This window comes from Ambystoma mexicanum, chromosome 3q, assembly GCF_040938575.1.
Source record: "Ambystoma mexicanum isolate Mex_15411 chromosome 3q, UKY_AmexF1_1, whole genome shotgun sequence".
NCBI lineage: Eukaryota > Metazoa > Chordata > Amphibia > Caudata > Ambystomatidae > Ambystoma > Ambystoma mexicanum.
The window spans coordinates 265,148,417-265,171,236 of NC_090926.1; the positions used below are offsets into that span (position 1 = coordinate 265,148,417).

The 22,820-nt window shown below is 51.6% G+C and overlaps 1 protein-coding gene across 4 annotated transcripts in view; it reads right to left on the reverse strand.

Moving 5' to 3' along the window:
- The window catches only part of ITGA7 (integrin subunit alpha 7), a 438,414-nt gene extending 416,120 nt beyond the window's left edge, over positions 1 to 22,294 (reverse strand). For all 4 annotated transcript variants that reach the window (XM_069653721.1, XM_069653720.1, XM_069653723.1 and 1 more), the window contains exon 1: positions 20,879 to 22,294. In XM_069653721.1, coding sequence (XP_069509822.1) covers positions 20,879 to 21,066 — 188 coding nt within the window. In that variant the 5' untranslated portion in view covers positions 21,067 to 22,294. The remainder of the gene's footprint in view (positions 1 to 20,878) is intronic.
- Positions 22,295 to 22,820: the final 526 nt, after the last annotated feature.

The window sequence follows — 22,820 nt, forward strand, 5'->3', positions numbered from 1 at the left end:
CCAGCGGATCCATCCACGGGCAATGCGGTGGGGGAGGGGCGCTGCCTCCATAACCGTCTCTGGGTCACACCTGGCTCTCAAGGAGACACAAGGAGCTTTGTCTGCTGTCTCTCCGGTGTCTGCAATTGTACCTAGATATAAAAGAAAAAGCCCGTTTGAAATTCTCCAGCCTTGCCAGAAACGCCACAACTAAGGCCCTCGCCGCCCCCGCCAAGTAACAAGTCGTTTCTACTGCACTAACTAGCACACTCGTGGTTTCCCAACCCGAGGCTTGTCAGGGTTGCGTGCTGTGCCCAGGAGCCAGTTCTTGGTCTGTGGTGGTGAAAAGGAAAACGTGGAACGGATCAAAGAGAACGGAGGGGAGGACAGTGGGTGCAGGCTGCGCGTGCTGTTCCCACGCCCGGAGTAGCGGTTCTGGGCCTGTGGTGGTGAAAAGGAAAACGTGGAACGGAGCGAGGAGAACAATAGGCGCAGGCTGCGCTGCTGGAGGATGCATAGGAGATCAGGAAAATGGTGCTCATGCTTGGATGTGTGGGGTCTGGCAGGCAGTGCTTCGAGCGAGAGGCGCTGGTCAAGCAGTAGTGTGACTGTAGTGAGCCGCTGGCTCGCCAGCGTTTTTTGCAGTTGGATGTAATGCTAGAAGCACGAGCGGGGTTTGCGTGGTTTCAAGGTGGGCAAGCCAGCGACCTCCATTACTCTCTTTCCGGAAGGATCTAACCTATTTACAATGCTACTTAATTAGTTGCATTAAATTACAAGGGCACCGAACGAGGCTTCTGATATCCCAAATCTCACCGACCTTCTCTGGGCTGGGCCAGTACGGGCTGTTACGTGCCATTACAGCCCTCCGTTGCCTATTGCATTGTCTATTCTTTTGACTATAGATGGGGTGCATGGTAACAGAGGGGATACGATTCTTTCTCTGGCCAGCCCTGGCCCCAGAGCAGGCTGGTCAGGGGAGTGGCTGAGTCCAGGGCAAGAAGAAAGTGACGTGTGAGGGCAGAGAGGGACAGGGTCTCCAGGAAGAGCTTCTTGCTGTATGTAGTGCGATGAGTTTACCATTTCCTAGCGTGGCTGCTTTTTTTGTGTATGATCGCACACACCCTGAAGGAAGGGGCCTTATTACAAACCACTGGCACGTTTGTGCGGTTTCGTACTGCCTGCCCCAAGGATGAGACCCTCGGACAGATCCCTGGGGATTCCAACTGCAGAAGCGAGCACCCTCGCAGCAGAATGTCACGTGCTGTGTTTCTGGCGCTTCTACTACATGCATCTATATTGCACTGCCATCATCGTGCCTTAACCCGTCGTTTGCCAACATTCCCAAAGAATTGCGCTGGGAAGAGGGGGACGCCACCATAGACACTGCAACCAGCCCACCTACCTTGCCTGGAATTGTCAACTATCCCTAAGCCCCATTATGTAACACATCGTCTTGTAAACCTTCTTTTTGTTGTTCCTGTGTGTAACCACTAGGTGCAACTACTGTATGTAACTACTAAGATGTCAAACAGGCCTGTAACCTACGCCGTGATACCCTAGGGTTTGGGCGTAAAATCAAATGAAATACACAAATAAATAACTGGGAGTGGGGATCTGCCGCCGAATGGCAACGTCCTTTTGTGGCTCGAGGACAGGCCCATTTGAAGCCACATGCAGAGTTTGTTGCCTTTAATTGTGAGGGGAAGTGGGTGCTCAGTAAGGTGGGCTTGGATTCCATGATGAGTGAGGGTATGAAGACTCACATCTCGGATCTGGTCAAATTGATGTTTGGTCAGCTTGATGCCTCCCAACTTTCCCCCACACGGCGGCTTTACTGAGACGGCAGGACGCGCGCCCACGCGGCGTGGCACCAAGGGTCCTGATGTAGGCCGTCACTGGTCCCAGGTGGATACTGGAGAAGGACTGCCTAGGGAAAACCACGTTAAATAGCATGGACAAACCACAACTATCCATTACCCATCACGGAGCTGCACGGATAGCATTGATGTACCGAATAACTGGGCAGGAGCTGAGGCGAATGCAAGCCCCCCAGGGCCGCTGCTGCTCACTGTAGAAGGACCCTAGGTTCGATCTGTGTCTACTGCCCCTCTGAACCCCCATCACACAACATCAGACCAGCCCGGCACCAAAGGGAATGGGGCAAATAATGTTTCTACACGCCACCAAGGCCGCAAGTCACTTGAGCACAAATATTTAGTGGGAAGCAGCCATCCGAAGAGGAAGCACAGGGCACAGTGCCAAGGGCAGGAACTACTGGGCTTTGCGCCAAATGCGAAACGTCACCCAAAAGTCAGGAAATGGAGAAGCCATCGTTGGAAGCACAGAGCCTTGAGTTCTCTAAAAACAACACCCGGATCCCAGGTCCTGGTGTGGATGCAAAATACACTGGGCGAGGAGACCGCGCGGTCCTACGCAATCCCATGCAATCCCTCAGACACATGCAGAGACGCCAAACACGCATACACCAGACTCACTGACATGCACCAACCAATGACCCAACAGTGGGACACCACTGATATTATGCTTAATCCCCCATTCGCTTGGTCTGAGCCAAGAGGCCCTCCCCATTGCCTGTACTCAATGGGCACAGTCTTGTTGCCCTGTTAGATGGCAACCTCACATTCCAAATACTTTACATAATCAGTAGCTTTTGATGAAGCGCTTCACGCCTCATGGCACTGTGGAGGGAAAAGTAAAAATGCAGAATCGACACAGAGCAGTTGGACTGTGGCAGGGTGAGAGAAGTGTCGTTCCTCCAGGAGTAACATTGGGAAGTTCATGGGCGCTGCCCGCTGAAGAATGGAGCAACCTTTCTTCAGGGGGACACGGCCAATGAAAAGTCATTAAGGGCAATCCTGCTGCCTTCTGCATCCATGGGATAGCCCAGATGTGGGAGGACACGCGGGCTACGGTCCAAGGCGAGACTGGCAGGGATGGCCCGGGGCTTAGGCCTCTGTCCAGCAAGAAGAAGAAAGTGCTCCAATGGGGACATGCCAAGCCACGGGCCAAGCAGAAGCAGAACGTCTTCAAGCCTCACCGGATCCTACAGAAGTCAGTCTCTCCTCTCTGGCGCTGGGAAGCCAATTCCAGAGGGCCGAGTCCGGCACATGGACAGTTCTACCCACATATCTTTTGCATTTACTCGGATGGTAAATTCTGTTTGGATGAACTCGCGTGCCTAGTTGGCTGGTAGGGTTAAAGCATTCGCGCAGAACCAGGCGTGCTGCCATGGAGAGCTTTGTGAACAAAACACAAGGCCTTGAAATTGGACTTTTCTGGAAGCCAGGGGAGGGCCTTTAGTGTTGTGGTTTAAGGCCAATTGTGAACCTTTTTCTACTATTGAGGCCGAAGGGGGAGGGGGGAAGTTCATAGTGACCCTTTTTTGGAACTCCATTGCAGAGGTCTCGGTGAGAAGCTATAATGAAAATGTGTGATGAGGACCCCTCGGAGTAGGTGTGATGGATGGAATCAGTTATTTATGGCACTGATTAGTTGCAGTGTCAACTAGCACTCCTAGGCTGAGCATTCCTAGGCTGAGAACGCCCAGGCTGAGCACTCCTAGGCTGAGCACTCCCCGGCTGAGCACTCCCAGGCTGAGCACTTCCGTGGCTGAGCACTCCTATGCTGAGCACTCCCAGGCTGAGCACTGCCAGGCTGAGCACTCCTAGGCTGAGCACTCCTAGGCTGAGCGCTCCCAGGCTGAGCACTCTTAAGATGAGCACTCCTAGGCTGAGCACTTCCACGGCTGAGCACTCCTAGGTTGAGCGCTCCTATGCCGAGCACTCCTATGCCGAGCACTCCTAGGCTGAGTGCTCCCAGGCTGAGCACTCCCAGGCTGAGCACTCCTAGGCTGAGCACTTCCACGGCTGAGCACTATCAGGCTGAGCACTCCTATGCTGAGCACTCCTAGGCTCAGTGCTCCCAGGCTGAGCACTCCCAGGCTGAGCACTCGCAGGTTGAGCATTCCTAGGCTGAGCACTCCTAGGCTGAGCGCTCCTATGCTGAGCACTCCTAAGCTGAGCACTCCAATGCTGAGCACTTCCGCGGCTGAGCACTCATAGGCTGAGCACTCCCAGGCTGAGCACTCCTATGCTGAGCACTCCTATGCTGAGCACTCCTAGGCTGAGTGCTCCCAGGCTGAGCACTCCCAGGGTGAGCACTTCCGTGGCTGAGCACTTCCGTGGCTGAGCACTCCTAGACTGAGCGCTCCCAGGCTGAGCACTCCTATTCAGAGCACTAATAGGTTGAGCATTCCTACGGCTGAGCACTCTGTGGCTGAGCACCCCTAGGCTGAGCAATCCCATGCAGAGCACTCCTATGGTGAGCACTCTTAGGCTGAGCACTCCCAGGCTGCGCACTCCCAGGCTGAGCACTTCCAGGCTGAGCACTCCCAGGCTGAGCATTCCTAGGCTGAGTGTTCCCAGGCTGAGCACTCCCAGGCTGAGCACTCCTAGGCTGAGCACTTCTGCGCTGAGCACTCCGCGGCTGAGCACTCCTAGGCTGAGCAATCCCATGCAGAGCACTCCTATGGTGAGCACTCTTAGGCTGAGCACTCCCAGGCTGAGCACTCCCAGGCTGAGCACTCCCAGACTGAGCACTCCTAGGCTGAGCACTCCTAGGCTGAGCACTCCTAGACTGAGCATTCCTACGGCTCAGCACTCCGCGGCTGAGCGCTCCTAGGCTGAGCAATCCCATGCAGAGCACTCCTAGGCTGAGTGCTCCCAGGCTGAGCACTCCTAGGCAGAGCACTCCTATGCTGAGCACTCCTAGGCTGAGCACTCCCAGGCTGAGCATGTCTACGGCTGAGCACTCCTAGGCTGAGCGCTCCCAGGCTGAGCACTCCCAGGCTGAGCACTTCCACGGCTGAGCACTCCTATGCTGAGCACTCCCAGGTTGAGTACTCCCAGGCTGAGCACTCCTAAACTGAGCACTCCCATGCTGAGCGCTCCCATGCTGAGCACTCCTATGCTGAGCACTCCTAGACTGAGTGCTCCCAGGCTGAGCACTCCCAGGCTGAGCACTTCCACAGCTGAGCACTCCTAGGCTGAGCGCTCCCATACTGAGCACTCCTATACCGAGCACTCCCAGGCTGAGCACTCCCAGGCTGAGCACTCCCATGCTGAGCACCCCCAGGCTGAGCACTTCCGCGGCTGATGATGGGAAGAGGTCTAAAGAGCCGGATATCTGCAACAGTCTGGGACGTGGCCCGCTACCAAACTCCTAGACCAAAGGGTCCCGTTTCTTCTCGGGAGTGACTAGATGAGCCCTGCTTCCAGGGGAGGCTTGGTCTGACTCCCAGCTGCGCCCATATCCCACCCCTCTGTACCAGAAGGGCCAGTGACATGATCCCAGTAACATTCTGGGGAAAACTCAAGGGGAGAGAGGTTCACAAGGGTAATGCCAGCTCAAGGCAAGGTCCCGCCACTGATCGTTGCCGCCGACCCATAATGCGCGATTGGGCGGCGCCCCTCCAATCACGGCGGGATACCACAATCACACATGGAGGCATGCAGAGCACTCGCCATCAGAGTGCTCTGCAAGCCTCCATATGCGATTATGGGCAGTGCACTAGGGGTCCTGCGGTGTGGCTACTGTGCTGCCCAGAAAGTCCGAAGATGCGCCCGGAAATGGCATCCCATAGAAGGTGCAGCCGAGCACATGCAGGGGCAACGCACCTGGGCCTAACCCATGCTGTACAGTGGCGGAACGTCCTGTTCCTGCAGATGGCGCAGGGCCATTGGCGAGTGTGGAGCTGAGGGATGACAAAAAGTATGCACACTTGTGTATGTGGGACGTTCGCTGGGGGTGCTGGAGGGGCTTTAGCCCTGGGTCTGTTGGTTGTAGCCCTGGATAGAAGCTTAGGGGCTACAACCAAAAGGCCAGCTAGCCCTGAGTCCCGACAGTCCCGCCATTAGCTTAGCCCCGGATCATTTCCAGACCTAGCAACAGCCCAGTGTGGGAGGGATGAGGGGTGTGTGTGCCTGTGTGCAGGGGGTTGTTGGGATGCAGGGCACTAGGGGCAGCGAGAGTGTCAAGTGGTAGAACTGGAGCAGCGAGAGCCGCTTGGTGCAGAACTGTGGTAGCGCGAGAGACCTGGGGCAAAACCGAGTCAGTGAGGGCCACGTGAGGCAGAACCGGGATAACAAGAGCCTCCTGGGGCAAACTAGGGAGCAATGGCATGGGGCAGCTGAAGTACTGAAACATTCCACGGGCTCCCTTTACAGAGCTGCTTATACGTCATCCCTCTCTCATCCAATTTCACCTCAAAATCAAGCTGCACAATGACTCGTGCTAACCGCTTATGTGGCACCATTTTCAAAATTCAGCAGCGGCCAACGGCCACTGAGATTCAAGGCAGCAGAAGTGTCCCAAGCATGGCCATCTCGCGTTGGAGCTATAGTCTGTGTCATGCCCGTATCTAAGACGTAGCCAGCGAGTGTCATTTTACACACAACAGATGAACGCACCCAACAGGGCACGAGCAGAGGGTACGCCCGGGTGGACGCCATCTGCCCAGTTTTCAGGAGGCTGACGCAGTCCCTCTTGGGAGGTTTTGAGGCAGGGAGAAAAATAAATTGCGCGCGACTCTGCGCCTGAATTAACAAGTTAGTGCGGCCACGATTACCAGTGATGACATGGGGGTCTGAACCCAAGCCATTAGGCACCCCTTAGCAGAAACTCACTCGCTAGACCACCAGAAAGTGCCATGAAATCACATTTCGAGGGTCTCTTGTTCAGTTATCGCCACGCAGGTAATACTTTCTGTACAGATTCTGGTGTTTCAAAGGTGAGTGCATGTATACTTTTCCAGCCGCATAGGAACTCCCCCCTCCCCCCTTATGCTTTTCTTCGGAAGCTGATGATTAACTTCCCGAAAGACAAAAGCTCCTATTAGGAAGGTCTAACTGAGTGAACTTTGCGTAGGACTGCAGGACTTGTGCCATGACCCTACAGGTATATGATCGATAAAAAAGCACAGCGGCAAGACAGCTGGGCGCATTGAGTTCTCTCCTCCGACATCTGTGGGGGGGGGGGGCTACAGTTACAGGGGCAAACGTCAAGTAGTACCATTTCACTGGACAACAATAAAAACAATTATTACACTGCTTAGATTCTGAAATCCAGCATACAGCACTATATAAGAACCTTGGGATATTTGTAAATAAATACCATGGTCCCACAGACCCTTTTTTGAACAGCAGATGTGGCCAAATGAATGAAATGGCTAAGCGTGCGAGGCAGTTGCCCGAAGTCTAGTACCTACACCCCCTTTGACAAAGCCTGTGATCCTGAGTCTTTCTGTGCCATCGAGTCCCTAATCGGAGAAAACTGGAACATGCTGTATCAAGGAGTAACTGGTATGTAAATCTACAGGTATGGAGCATACTACTCATTCGTTTTTATTTGTATTAATTAATTAAAAAATATAAATAGATATATATATATTACTGCTTAAAGCAGCCGAGCGCTCTACAAAGTGTGGGTAGCCAGAATTTGGGCTGGCATCTTTTAATAGTAGCACAGTACTGTGAGTTGAGGTCTGTGCGTGCATTGGTGTGTGGGTCCAATGGAATTAGTCTTTGGCCGGGTGATGTTGAAAAGGCAATGTTTTAAGAGATTGGCGAAAAATTGAGGATTGTGAGGGCATTCCGAGCAGACACCAGGATCGCATTCCAGAGGGTGGATGCGTCAGCAGAGAAGGATTGTTTGTGGGTTCTCTCTTTGCAGACGAGACGTGATTCAAGCCAATTGGTGGATTTGCTGCGCGAGGAGCGTGTGCCATCAGATATGAGGAGCTAGGCCACCAGGTACGCTGGTTTGCTACTTGCGACTGCTTTGTAGATGATGCATTTAGTCTGGAGCAATATCCTGGCCTGGAGAGGAACCCAATGTAGTTTGCGTAGGACATGGATGATTCGGTCAAATTTCCATGCACCTGCAGTAAGTCGTGCTGGAGCGTGGTGGACTGCTTTTACGGGAGCCCAGTGAGCAGCTGGCAGCCCCGTCAGGAGGGCATTTCCCTCATCGATGTGCGGGACCACAAAGGCCTGCACTGGAGTCCAGGAGTCCTGCGGTGGGAGGAAGGGCTTGATTTTGCAAAGGGTGGAGATTCGGAGCCAGGCCGTTTGGACCTTCTCAGCTATGTGTTTCTGGAAGGACAGGCTTATGTCCGCTTTGGAGCCAAAGGATTTTGTGGAATCTGGGAGTTGTGGATCAAATCCTTCTAGGTGCAAATCATTGAGCCATTGTTGTACATGTTGTTTTTTAGCGGGCCATTCTTATGTTAAACCTGACACCTTTACTAATAAAACAAGAGGGGAGCTCTCCTCTTATGGTGCAACCTCCACCCTTTCCCCATAGCTTCACCCTTCTGGCCTTTCTTCATGTGCTGAACCCGCCAGACCCTTTTCATCTATTCATGTTGTCCAACCCTTCTCAATGAGTTTGACTCTCCACCCTTTCCTTGCATTATCAGCCCACCAGGCCTTTCTTGTGTGTTAAACCAGGACTGGATTTGGGACCAAAAGTATACCTCAAAATGTATTTCACAGTGACCCCTTCTTACACTGAATGAGCTAATTTATCGAGCAAACCCAAACCCTCTAAGTGGGGTTTGGGTGGGGGAATTCACCCCCTTGGAAAAAGGGGCCAAACTAGTGCATTTTAAAGCATTCAACACCTCCCTCAGTTGATTCCTCATTGGGTTACAGATGATGGCTTTCATCTGGAACTTGAGGGTAGAGTATGCCCCAAAGTCTTCTTCTAAATAGAAGAAGATAAAGACTTCCAAGAAAGCATCAGGCCCTTTTGCTCAAACATCCAAGAGCAACATTACATTTGGTGTGATCTACTGTCTGGACAAGGCCTACTGCAAGCTAAGACCACTGATACCCAGCAACCCGTTCACTGCTGCAAGTACTCCCTGGAAACCTTCCTGGCTGAAGCGCAGACAAGGATCTACGTTGCCCCTGGAAGAGGTTCCCTAGTGAACAGAAGTCATGCATCAGCTCTCAGCGCTGTTTGCCCACTTCAATCCGCTTCCAAGTCGCCTCAAATGGTGCAAGTCACTTTTCTTGCCACTGGAAGCACCTGCAGTGACCTTTGACATGCACTGCTTTTCGATCAGTCTTTGATTTGTCTCAAATATGACTTGACCCAATGGATGCCATAGTTACACCTGTCCCAAGCGCAGACTCGACACAGTGGAAGCAATTGTCTCCACCACCAACTCGACCCAGTGCAAGCCCTCGACTCGCCCACATCAAATGCCAACTTGACCAACTGGAAGCAGCTGTCTCAGCCTGTCTTAACGCTGACTCAGCCTGCTGGAAGCAGTCATCTTAACCTATCTTAATGCCAACTGGACCGAATGGAAGCAATTGATTCGACCCGTCTTGACGCTGTCTTGAACTACGGTGAAGTGCATAGAAGCCTGCCTCGAAGATGCAGAGAGTGAACAAGCCTAGAGGGTATTTGAAGTAGTTTTGTCACCCTGGCCTGCCTTAAAAGTGCCCTTTTGACATTTAAGACCCCATGCTTTACCTTTTTAAAGAGACCTGCTTCATTGAACTTGACTTGCTGCTGAAAATATTGCATGTGCACCTGTATCTTCAGACCCATAGTACTGCTTTCATTACAAATTCTGCATATTCAGTGTCTTTTTTAAAAGGTGTGATTTACAGTGTTTTTGATCTATGATATTTTTATAAAACCTTGGTTAGAAATTCTTTTATTTTGGTACTCCAGTATTATTGCTGTTTGGAAACATCTATGCTAGCTCACAACCCTCCTGAAGAGTATACAAAAAATGGTCTGGAAGACCCTCTACCCAGAACTATCATGGACAAATAACCTGTTCTAGGGGTAGGTGTCCACTCGGGAGGGGGACCTACCCCTAAAACCACGTTTTAGCTCACTGTACTTTCCACAGAGGAGAAATTGCCATTTGCATATCGGTCAGGGCAGTCTAGCACTGAAATGCTAGGCGATTCTCCTCGGAACAAGAGTACCAACAGCAACCCCAGACACGTGTTTCGGCCTAGTCGGGCCTCGTGAAGCTGTGCCTCTCCTTTGTGAAGGGTGCAGTGAGCTAGAAACGTGGTTGTAGACCCTCCGGAGTGGAAGAAATTCCATAGATCAGGGTATTGGACCCACGTTTGTTCTCGTTAAAGGGGCGCTCATACTCCTTTGTAATCCTGAAGAGTATCGCCTACCACCAGCCCCATGCTACTGTAAAGAGGCAAAGGAGGTATACCTGTCGTGCTGTGCCTATTATTTGACCTCTATGGTTGGGATCACTGCTGGTTTTAGTAGCAGTGTTTTGCTGCATAGGATTTTTTATACATTTCTCAACCCTATACTCCTAAGGAGCAATTGTGTGTTAACCGCTTTGGCCACTTTATCAGTTGTGTCCCCTTGTCTGCCTTTTTTCACGTTTGCAATTTTCACTGTCCTCCGTACAATTTAATTCTACATTCAAATGTTTTACTGTTGAATCGTATTGGCTGCCAGTCCTGGATTACCAAATAGGCAAAGTGGGCACCTGCCTATGAGCCCCACTCCTTCTAGGGGCCCCGCGACAACGGAACAAAATAATATTGATTTGATCTTGAAAGAAAATTACAAACAAGCTTTCTTAAATTGTTTCCATAAGATAGAACAATTTAATCAACTCAAAGAATTGAAAACTTTACATTAAAGATTCTATAGAGAAAATACTGTATTAATGTAATGTACCCATTAACAACTTAAAGTACATAAACCAGAGACATCAGATTCACATAACAGTTTGTCTCTTAAAAGTTCATCTTCTGGCAGCTGTCAAATCCGGTGGAAACTACGTACATCTAATGAACTGCAGTGATAGTCATCCTCAATCTAGCGGCTGACGTGCACACTGCTTAGTTCAATGTTATCCCAATGGAGCGCTGGACGCGCACGAGAAACCTCCAGAAATGAAGCTTTCTGTGAGTTAGTGTGTCACAAGTGTTCCCGCCGACTCCAGACACTAGTATAATATTCGCAAGTAGAAGCTTCGAGAACACTGATGAGTATATATACCCGAGGTCTGCGTTACTGTAAAGTTAGCTTTTCTGAGGTATAATGAAGTTTGATTAACTTCACCGTCTAATTTAACAAAACAAATCTATCTTGTTCAGGCGTTTTACTGATTTTTGGCTGAGACTTTAGAATTCTTTCATTTTCTTGAACAAAGCGTAAATATTGTTTGTCGTCGTTCTTTTGTGGACCGAAAATGTCAGAGCCCGAGTTAAAGTAATTTGCGAGGGAGGGCCTGACATTTTGACTGCCTGGGGGCCTCCACAGGGCTTAATCGGGCACTGTTGGCTGCTCGTTGGGTTTCTCGCCTTACACCCAGATCTGCAGGAGAGCAATCCATTCAGCCTTCCACTGCCCGATGTGCCGTTCTATTTTACATAAGAATCCCGTAGGTACATTATTTGACATTTGCCAGAGCCAGAAATCTCATATTAAAGGGCCGGCTTTCTCTAGACATCAATGTCTATTTGTCGTTTATCCTGCCAATGTTGTCTGTCTGCGTTGCCTAACTTGAAATCATTGGTAACACATGATCAATAACGCTATTGAATCCCAACTCGTGATCACAGTAATGTTCACGTAAACCTACACAATGTACTCATTTGTGGGAGCCACGGCAGATGAGGTGGGCCACCAACATGCACCGTGGGACGAGGGCCCGCTGCGAGAGCAGCGGCCCACCATGAGCACAGCTCTCAACAGGGATCAAAAAGCCTTCTGCCCACAGGGATATGTGTGTGCCCTACTAGGGCGTTCATACGAGCCTGGCACTGCCAACACAAAGCACCATAGACAGGGAAAGAGTGCTCAGGGGCAGCAGACACCCACGATGAAGAAGGCTTTCAAACCCTCCTTAGATGAACAGAAGGCCCCAACCCAACGGAGCCCAAGGCCAGCACAATAAAGCTCACATTCAGACCTGGCACTGCCAACAGAAAGGGTGCTCATGGGTAATAGAGACCCAGCAAGATCAAAGATTTCAAATCCTCCCTAGATGAACGCAAGACCCTAACCCACCGGAGGCTAAGGACACCACAAAGGGTCCAGGGCACTTTCACCGTCCCACACTTCCGCAGAATGCAATTGTGTTGACTTTTTATTACCACTTTTTTGCCACAAAATGCAGATGGTAAGGTGGGGTAAGGTGTATTGAATGAATGGGGAGGTGGGGGGGGGAGGGTTGAGATTAATGGGGAGCTTGTGGGTGGAGTGGTAAAATAATAATCGGTGAAACTGCGGGTCGGTAAATAGCGGCAATGGATCATTGAGCCATAAAAAGGCAGTGCTCCAGGCTGGGACGGGCGGGAAGAGCCAGCACAAGGCCTTACCTGACCCGTCTTTTGCCAGCCCCGAGGCCACACCGCCATTCCTCCACCCCCAGCAGACGCAACCACATTTGCTGTGGTGGAACCAGAGTACGAGTTTCCGGCTAGGATGGGAAGACCACTTGTGCAGCAAGGATGTGCCCGGGGACGCACCAAAGGGCTCAGGACTAGTCCATACTGGCGGGGGGCGGTATGCGACTGGTCTCGAGATCCTTTGACAAGACAGCCAGCTTTTAGGGCGAACGAGAGAGCAACGTCACCAGGCGCAGTACAAAGGCATGATAAGATAACATGGCACTTATGCCCGGTGGGCAGAGGCATAACGGCACACGGGTAATGGTTGCTTGTATGCTCCCTCCCGGTCAGGCCACTCCTTCGCCTTATCTTACACAGAGGCCTCCCCGTCATGCCCTGGTCCTCTCTCATGATAATGATCATGTATGTGCACGAAAATACACGCTTGTCATAAACACAAAGCAAGTGATCACACAGCACAACATTACTCCATACTTGATTGCATCCATTAAGTGGCAATTATCAGATCACTTAATGGGCCATCATGAGCCAAGACCACCCATCCGTTTCATGTCCCAATCTAGACCCCCTTAATTGGTTCAAAGGGAAAGCCATTCCTTCTCTAAAATATCCTTTAGGGTTGATAAGTACATGAAGGGGTGCTTCCAAAGACTGCAAGCAGAGGCGGGCTCTCCTGGCAGGGCAAAGGCCCAGCCATCTACCATAGTGCGCCAGTAAAGCACTAGGCCAACACGTGGCCTCATTACCTCCCTTCTGGGGCCTCGACTGCCCACAGTCTACAGGGCACCCAAGCCCACGACCAACCGGTGGATCAAAAGAGGGCCACCCATGCCATCCCAATGTCCTCATGTCATTTGCCAAGCTCTCCACTGCAGGGACTAGCTTCATCCAGCTCTTAACGCATTGGTTTAATGTGCCGCCCTGACCCTCAGCAGTAGCACCACTACCTTTAAACTGACCCTCCCGCCTGGCACTTTCAGGTATAGAGCCACCCGAGGTCAGCCGGAGAGAAATGCCAACTAACGTGCTGCCCTCAGCCACTTGTTGCCGGCCCTTAAGGGTCTCCTCTTTCTCAAGCAGTGAGGGTAGATGGGAGTGCACGTTCATTTACACTGGTGTGAGGACACACACACTGCAGCCCAGGGTCTACTCATTGGACACGTCGGCCTGGCTTCATCTCCCACTGTAATGCGGTGCCCCCCCTCCACTGGCCGGCCCGCCCGGGTTCCTTTGCACCCCGGCAGACTGGTATTGGCTTATGAGTCCTCTCACCCTGCCTTGCCCAAGTTACTCTCCATCTGTCAGGCCCAGGTATTAAGGTATTTATGAATGCTTCATTATTCCTGAAATATTAAGCAGGCTTCAATCACTCCTTTTATTGAGAAACCTTGTGCAGTCCTTATTAATGATCTTGGAGAAGGAGGCCTTCAATGCAGCTCCAAACTCTCCTGGAGGCTCCTTGCTGGGAGACGAGGAGGCCTTCAATGCAGTTCCAAACTCTCCTGGAGACTCCTTGCTGGGAGACGAGGAGGCCTTCAGTGCAGCTCCAAACTCTCATGGAGACTCCTTGCTGGGAGACGAGGAGGCCTTCAGTGCAGCTCCAAACTCTCCTGGAGACTCCCTGCTGAGAGACGAAGAGGCCTTCAATGCAGCTCCAAACTCTCCTGGAGACTCCCTGCTGAGAGACGAGGAGGCCTTCAACGCAGCTCCAAACTCTCCTGGAGACTCCCTGCTGAGAGACGAGGAGGCCTTCAACGCAGCTCCAAACTCTCCTGGAGACTCCCTGCTGAGAGACGAGGAGGCCTTCAACGCAGCTCCAAACTCTCCTGGAGACTCCCTGCTGAGAGACGAGGAGGCCTTCAACGCAGCTGCAAACTCTCCTGGAGACTCCCTGCTGAGAGACGAGGAGATCTTCAACGCAGCACCAAACTCTCCTGGAGACTCCTTGCTGAGAGACGAGGAGATCTTCAACGCAGCTGCAAACTCTCCTGGAGACTGCTTGCTGAGAGACGAGGAGATCTTCAACGCAGCACCAAACTCTCCTGGAGACTCCCTGCTGAGAGACGAGGAGATCTTCAACGCAGCACCAAACTCTCCTGGAGACTCCCTGCTGAGAGACGAGGAGATCTTCAATGCAGCACCAAACTCTCCTGGAGACTCCTTGCTGAGAGACGAGGAGATCTTCAACGCAGCTGCAATCTCTCCTGGAGACTGCTTGCTGAGAGACGAGGAGATCTTCAACGCAGCACCAAACTCTCCTGGAGACTCCTTGCTGAGAGACGAGGAGATCTTCAACGCAGCTGCAAACTCTCCTGGAGACTCCTTGCTGAGAGACGAGGAGGCCTTCAACGCAGCTCCAAACTCTCCTGGAGACTCCCTGCTGAGAGACGAGGAGGCCTAGACGCAGCTCCAAACTCTCCTGGAGACTCCTTGCTGAGAGACGAGGAGATCTTCGACGCAGCTGCAAACTCTCCTGGAGACTCCCTGCTGAGAGACGAGGAGGCCTTCGACGCAGCTCCAAACTCTCCTGGAGACTCCTTGCTGAGAGACGAGGAGATCTTCAACGCAGCTGCAAACTCTCCTGGAGACTGCTTGCTGAGAGACGAGGAGATCTTCAATGCAGCACCAAACTCTCCTGGAGACTCCTTGCTGAGAGACGAGGAGATCTTCAACGCAGCTGCAAACTCTCCTGGAGACTCCTTGCTGAGAGACGAGGAGGCCTTCAGTGCAGCTCCAAACTCTCCTGGAGACTCCCTGCTGAGAGACGAGGAGGCCTTCAACGCAGCTCCAAACTCTCCTGGAGACTCCCTGCTGAGAGACGAGGAGATCTTCAATGCAGCACCAAACTCTCCTGGAGACTATCTGCTGAGAGACGAGGAGGCCTTCAGTGCAGCTCCAAACTCTCCTGGAGACTCCTTGCTGAGAGACCCTCTTGATTTCGCTTTAAAGATGCAACTCATTTGCTTTATCAGAGGTAAAGGACAGCCTTCTCTGCGATCATTGAGGGTGGCTCTGGTCTCTTAATGTTCCAGGATATGCCCGCTGCCTTCAACACCCTGCACCCTGGACCGCACCCTCTTTTATTACAATGTTGCAGTGCAATGGCCAAAGTGTCGGAAGCCTCAATTGATTGGATTGCCTGCTTTTTATGTGGCAGGGGATACAGAGTTCAGTTATATCCCAGCCCGAAGCAGTCGAATGTGGTATTCTGCAAGGCTCTTGCACTTCTCTGCTCCTTTGTAATATTTATAGTACAACACTACGCAATCTTCTGCTGGATCTGGGTGTAGTATTGCAAAATGATGTTGACGACACCATGGTCATCATTCCTTTGGAAGGCGATTATCAAGCTACTTACCACCTTTACTCAAGCAGTGGAGTGCATGCCCAGAAGTTGGCTGGCTTTAAATCAAGGGAAGGTGGAACGCCTGGCGATTTCCCCCTCAACCGCTCTACCTAAGGAAGTTAATACTTATCCTGAGGTTCCCATCTCAGGTGTTTCCATCCCGACCCTTAGCAGAGTTAAGACTCTAGGGATAAGCTTTGACTCCTCCCTATGTATGGAACCTCAGCTTGACAGCGCCGCAAATTATCCTATGACATTAAGGCAGCGCAGGCCATTATTATCAGAGGCGCGTAGCACTACCATTGCCCGGGCCATCATAGGGGCAAAAATTGACTACCGCAGCACTTTTATGCTGGATCTTCCAAATCTATTGTATAACCTCTACAGGTTCTCTAAAGCATTGCAGGAGGCGTCGCTCCCCCCTTGCCGAGATGAACCCATATGTCGCCAGCCCTTAGGAAGTTGCATGGCCTTCCGACTGAAGCTGAGGAAACGTTCATCTACTTGCGCTTGTAGCTGGAGCCCTGAATGACCGAGCATCGGCCTACCTAAAACGCTTCTCATGGCATACATCCTCGCTACTCGACAAGCAGCGATCATCCCTCGCTTGCGCAGGATTAGAGCATTGCATGTCCCTGCTCTGATCTTGCTGCAAAAGTCTCGAACAATCTACTGGAAGAGACTCGTGAAGCTGTGGACCTCTTATGCTCTAGGAATAAAATCAAATCACGTTTTAGTGTCGTTTAGTTTTCTCTGTTTCCTCTTCTACTTTGTGTAACAGTCTGTGCGCTGAAATGCCTTTCAGTTGTAGCGCCTCGAAAAAACACCAAATAGAAATAGAAACAAGCATTGGCAATACCAACAGTTTCAGCTTTTGTGTAGACATGGCAAAGGCCCTTGCCAGGCACAGCCATCGTGGTGTTAACTGGCCATTGATGGTAGCAGCTGCAAAATGGTGCGAGTACCTGGGCATCTAATGGCAGTACCTGGCTAATGTCTAATACTTATACACAACCCAAAGCTGTTGTCTTTGCCAATGCTTGTTTTTAACAGGACATCAGTGAATGACACGCATAGTGCTTATAAACCGAGTGGCTGAAGGCAGACCTGGTTAAAACATTGTTATTACACCAGTAGCAAGGTTACAACTCCATTTAAGTCGTTTTCAAAGCAGAAGGCTGCTTTGAGAAAACACTGGCAGGCACTTCGAGTGAAAAGTTTGATGATAAGCAGGGGTGTTGCTAGGTCTGCAAAAGATCTGGGGCTATGCTAATGTTGGGACTGTCAGGACTCGGGGCTAGCCAACCTTTTGGTTGTAGCCCCTGAGACTCTATCCGGGGCTACAACCAAAAGACCCAGGGCTATAGCCCCCTCATCCCCCCCCCCTGCTAACGCCTCTGATGATAAGGCTTTACTAATGCGAGCGCAAAGAGTTCCTATGAGCAGGTATTTTGGCCAGGGAGGGGCAGAAGCTGGGTGGGAAAGGCCATAGAGCTTAGCATGGCCATATGCAGTCAATGGGTGGGCAAATAACCAAACACTGACAAGCTGTGTGTCCATCCTCATATGCCATTTCTCTCTATCTTTACTCTAATGCAATAGTTTCAACGTATAGGTGTCGGAAGCAGCACCTAATAGCCCAAACGAGAGAGAGAGAGAGAGGGAGAGATCGTTTTTTTTTTTTCTCACTGGCAGGCCCTATTTCCTCTCCTCTGTCAAGATCTGGTTAATTTTCTGTTACACTTTAGTCACTGTTATGCAGGAGTCTTCTTTCTAGTGAACCAGCCGGACTCTCCCACCCTGTCAGGCCCTACTTCCTCTCCCTCGGTCGGGTCCCGGGCTCTCTCTCAGGTCCTGTGCTCAGTCTCTCACTCCGGGCCTCGCTGATCCATAAAGCGGGCTCCTTCCACTCCCTGGCCGACTCGTCCCAACGGAGCCTGACTTCGTGATCACGGCCAGACCAGGATTTCTAGATCACGGCCAGGCCCTGAGCCCTTTCCCTAGGATAGCTGGGTCCCGGTTTCTCCCTCAGAACCTGGTTCTCTCGCTATCTGTGCCGGTTTCTCCATCAGATTCTGGCCCTATCGCTTGGGCCCTAGTTTTTCTTTCATTCTCTGGTCCTTTTAATCACAGAAGGGCAACCTCCTTCTCTGACGGGAACTGGAGGGTAACCAGTACATCAACAAAAAGGTGATCAAAGACGCCATGTCACACACTATCACCCAATTCTGCTTAACAATTCAATTCTGCAAACAAATCTATTTTATTCATGTATCAAAAGTTAAAAACTATACAAAATAGGTGTACATAGGCAAAACAACCAACAACTAATGTCTAACTCAACATAAATCAAAATATGAACATCAATTCATAGGCAAGAAGAAACACATATATTAAACATTAATCCAAGACAAACAACAAATGACATACATGTATAGTAATGTGCAAAACCCTGACACATCGGGGGACACCTATATCTTATTAGTGCTTTCCGTGAACTGCCCTTTGTTTACAGTGTCTTGATTTCTTCTGATAGTCAACACGCTATGTTTCGGCCTTTCTATGAGCATCAAATAATGTTCCAATAGTATTCGGCCTTCATCAGGACAGAACCAATGCTTTGACGACAACCCAATGTGTTCCTTTGTCTTTTCTATATGTCCTACGTGTAACCACTCGATAATTGACACTGGCCCTCATTACAAGTCCGGCGCTGAACCATGGTGCTATTAGCACCATGGTCCATGCCGGACTCCGGCATGGTGGATGGCGGAATTACCGCCCCATTCCAAGGTGAGTGGGGCGGTAATTCCCCATTCACCATTTGCCCTTCCCCATTCCCATTTTTGCCCCATAGGGCATAATGGGAATGGGGAAAGGCGCTAAGTACGGTGCCGCAAATTGCGGCACCGTACTTAGCACCAAGGTCACTTTGCGGCATGGGTTTAACGCCTGCAAAAAGCAGGCGTTAAAACCCGGGACCTCTTAATCAGGCGTTAAGGGTTAACGGCGCTGACGGCGCCGTTAAACCCTTAACGCCTGACTTGTAATGAGGGCCACTATATTGCCAACCACGATGTGCACTTTTCACTAGTGATTTTTGCCTTCTTCATCTAGTAGCTGCCCCACATTAATGAATTCAGCTTTAGACAATCACACTTGTCTAGAGGATATGGCTGCAGACTCAATAAACTCCTGTTTTCGTGCAGTCCCAATGAAGTGGCTACTCCTGGTACCCAATTCCTTTATTTCATCCTGACGTTTTATTCATATGTCAATGTATATTTCGGAAAGCTGCAAAAACGGACAGGTACACTTATTTTGTATAGATGTTAACTTTTGAAACATGAATAAAATAGAAATGTTTGCAGAATGTAGGTGTTAAGCAGAATTGGGTGAATGGTGTGTGACCTTTTTGTTGACGAGCATATTATAGATAGCCTGGAAGATCAAGGCCTACCAGGCACCCCTAGTGTGTGGGTAACTAGAACATACACAAAGGGATGTCCCATCAGGATTTATTTACAGCCAATGTGGCTTATTTGCTCAGCTGGCCAAAAAACTCATACAATTAAAGCAACTCTGCCAGTAAGAAATAATGTAATTATTTTTCATGCACATATAAGTGAAGCAACTTCGTTCAGAGCTTGATTTGAAAATTAATTAAGCAAATACAAACATATCATAAAACAGTGTTGCCTAGAAACAAATATTAAGCAGCAGAAGAACTTAAACACACGAAATAGGGACAACATATGATGACTGTATATATCTACAAAAACCAAAACCAGCAGAAATGTACGAAGACATCCGGGTACTCAATTCGGGATGGCCACCCTTGTCCACAATTCTGTCCCTTAAAAATGAATATTGGTCCAAGGCCAACCTATTCTAGATTTATTCTAGCGGGGTGGAGCTCATCACAGGTCTACGTAGAGCAATGTGCCCGAACCTAGCAGGTTCAACAATTTGTGGGCGTATTTACAATCATCATATGTAGGGCACAATCCATACGTTTCGGCGGTTATCAAATTACATTTCGCCTTCGTCAGGACCAAGAAATGAAGGACTGTGTAGAAGTAAAAATGAAGAATATAAAAACCAGAGCCACCAGGCATTCGCAACAGGGAGTCTACACATGCCGTCACCAAGCAAGAGAGGGCCTCTTAGCCCCTTCCCCTGTAAGCACATAGCGTCACCGCAAGGGCAGAAGTCCAATCAGAAGAAGTGTACAAGTCAGACTCCAAAAGCTGGATCCACTGACTGAACACTACGCCGAATGGAATGCTACGCTAGAATATAAAATTGGAAAACTCACCAGGAATTAAGAAATTAACCTGGACTACGTCGAGGGGATAACCAAACCAGCACCACGGCCCTTCTCTGTCAAGCCCTATTTCCTACCCTTCCACTGACAGGCCCTGATTCCCCTCTTTCTGACAGGCCCCTATTTCCTCTGCCTCGATCTGGTCCCGGGCCCTCTGTCAGGCTCTGCACCTCTGTCATGTGCTGCTCTCTCAGGTCCAACTTCATCTCGCAAAGCTGATGCCTTCCATTCCCTGTCAAACCCTCTCCCACACCCTGATTTCTTCCTCATGGCCAGGCACTGGGCCCTTTCTCTAGCACGCGAAGGTCCTGGTTTATCTGGTCCTCTCTCTATGGCAGACTCCTGTGCCCCCCCCCCCAACTCCCCTGCCAGGCCTGACAGTAGGGCTTTGGTTCTGCACCCCCTCGACCAAATACGTCCTGTTTTTTCTTCCATCCTCTGTTCTCAAAGCTACTTTTCTGAGACGTGCCCACAGAAAAAATTCATACAGTAGTACGCAGTTTACAAGCAGCCAACCTTACATACCCCACGAATGGCACATGAAAGGCACAACTGGGGGCGTGGCAGCCCTGCACACTCACGAACTACCACCCTTCCCCCAGACAACAACCAACCAAGGAATTGTGGACATTTCTGGGACCGAAGGGAGGCTGGGTCAGAGGCGCCTTTACATGCTTGCCTGGGGACTAGCGCGGGTGCACACACATGGGACGGGGCGTGCGGGCGGCGCAGGCATGCTTCCCTGTGTGCCTACACAGCGGGCCATTAGACACATGTACTCACCAGCTCATGGGGTTCGGGTGGATCTGCCGGTGCAGGGCGACAGAGAATCCGAAAAGGCTGCCCGCGGGCCCATCTTTGGACAGAGTTTCCGTAACATCCAGGTTGAAGGCTGCACCCGGAGACAGGTGCAGCAGGCAGAGGCAGCAGGCCAGGAACCAGGCCCGGGGCTGGAACAAGGCTGCGGGCATGTTTGAGGGCCTGGCCGGAGAGGAAACACCTCCTGCAGTGACCAGTGGGAAGGGGAACTCTCCTGCGCAAACCAGCGCCTTTCCTGCGGAAGGCAGCGGAGCCGCTCCTGCAGAAACTGGCCAAGAAAGCGCCCCCTTCACGGCAAGGAGTGAGTGCTACGCATCTCCCGGGAAATCAGTAGAAAGTAAACGTCTCCTGCTGTCCAATCCAGTGAAAATGACAGTTTCCTGCGGTTACCAGTAAAAAGAACAGCTCTCCACCAGTGTGGGCCACCTGCAGCCAGCCTCCTGCGCAACCCAGTGCCTAGAATCCAGCGCGCTGCAGCCCCCTCAGTGCGCCCGAGCCCCGGGGACCCGGTGTGTGGAGGCTGGCCGCGCAGCCCGCGTGTTCCTCGGCGTGTGCCCTCGCAGCGAGACCAGCCCCCTGGAGCCAGCGGCAGGGACAGGAGCCTGCTCAGTAGTAAAGGCAGCTCCGTGCCTGGGGATTCCGTGCGTGGCTCTCTGTTTAGTGACAGCAGGGCTTCTATTCTTCGTGACAGCCGTCCATAGATTCCAGTGGCACTGACGTGGTGGTCACTCCTAGAGAACCAGTGCAAGTGACAGTTCTGTAATCAGGGCACTTGTTTCCGGACCCGGTGTGTTAATTCCGCGTGGGGCCCGACTCCTCTTGGAACTCGTGTCTCACTTGGGCTGCTTGTGCAAGAGTCCCAGTAGCGCAGGTGCAGCCGTTCCTGAGGTGAGCGCCGCTGTATAGTGCCGCTTCCGTACCGCGAAACAGCGCTTTGGCTGGGATTATTAGCGCTGCGTCTGTGAATAGCGCCGCTTCTGTGGCTGTGAATAGCGCCGCTTCTGTGGCTGGAAATAGCGCCGCTTCTGTGGCTGGAAATAGCGCCGCTTCTGTGGCTGGCAACAGCCCCGCTTCTGTGGCTGGGAATAGCGCCGCTTCTGTGGCTGGAAATAGCGCCGCTTCTGTGGCTGGGAATAGCGCCGCGTGCGCCTTCACCAGGAATACCGGTGCCACCGCTTCAGAGAATAGCGGCGCTTCTGTTTCCCACGGCCCGGGGCTGTCCCCTTGTCCGGGTAGCGGTGCTTCCCGTGCTCAGACCCAGGGGCTGCTGCCCGTCTGGCCCCACCAGGCAGCGCTGCTAAGGACTCCGGACAGAAGGGGAGCCGCTCCCTGGCCGGTTCCTCTGCCAGGCTGGGTCTGGCACACACTGGGGCTCAGCGAGCGCTGGGAGAGGGCTGCCCCCGACATCCCACGCCCACCGCAGATCGCAGGGGGAGGGGGAGGGAGCAGGTGGAAGCCGGGAGGGCGGGGGCCAGAGAGGACACAGAGGGGACGATAGGGTGGACAGAAGGAGGGCGAAGGAAGGGGACTGAGGATGGTGGTAGAGGGGCTGGGGGGAGGTGGAGAAAGAGTGGGAGTAGGCACGGGGCAGAAGGAGAGAATCGTGTGGGGACTGGGACGGGGTGAAAGGTAATGCCCGGCGGGATGGCAGGGGGTGGGGAGATGGGTGGTAGTGAGAGGACGGTGGAAGATGGCACGATGCAGAGGGAAAGAGGGGTACACGAAGAACGATGGACGAAGGGTCGACAAAGGGGAAGAGGGCATGCGTTACAATGCAAGGCACTTTATTGGCATGGTAAATAACTGCTGAACCCATAAGCATACATTGGTATTGGCCGACCCCTTCCCCTCACCCAGAATCATTTTGGCTCACACAATGTTGTCAAGTGTTGGCAATAAAAGTCAG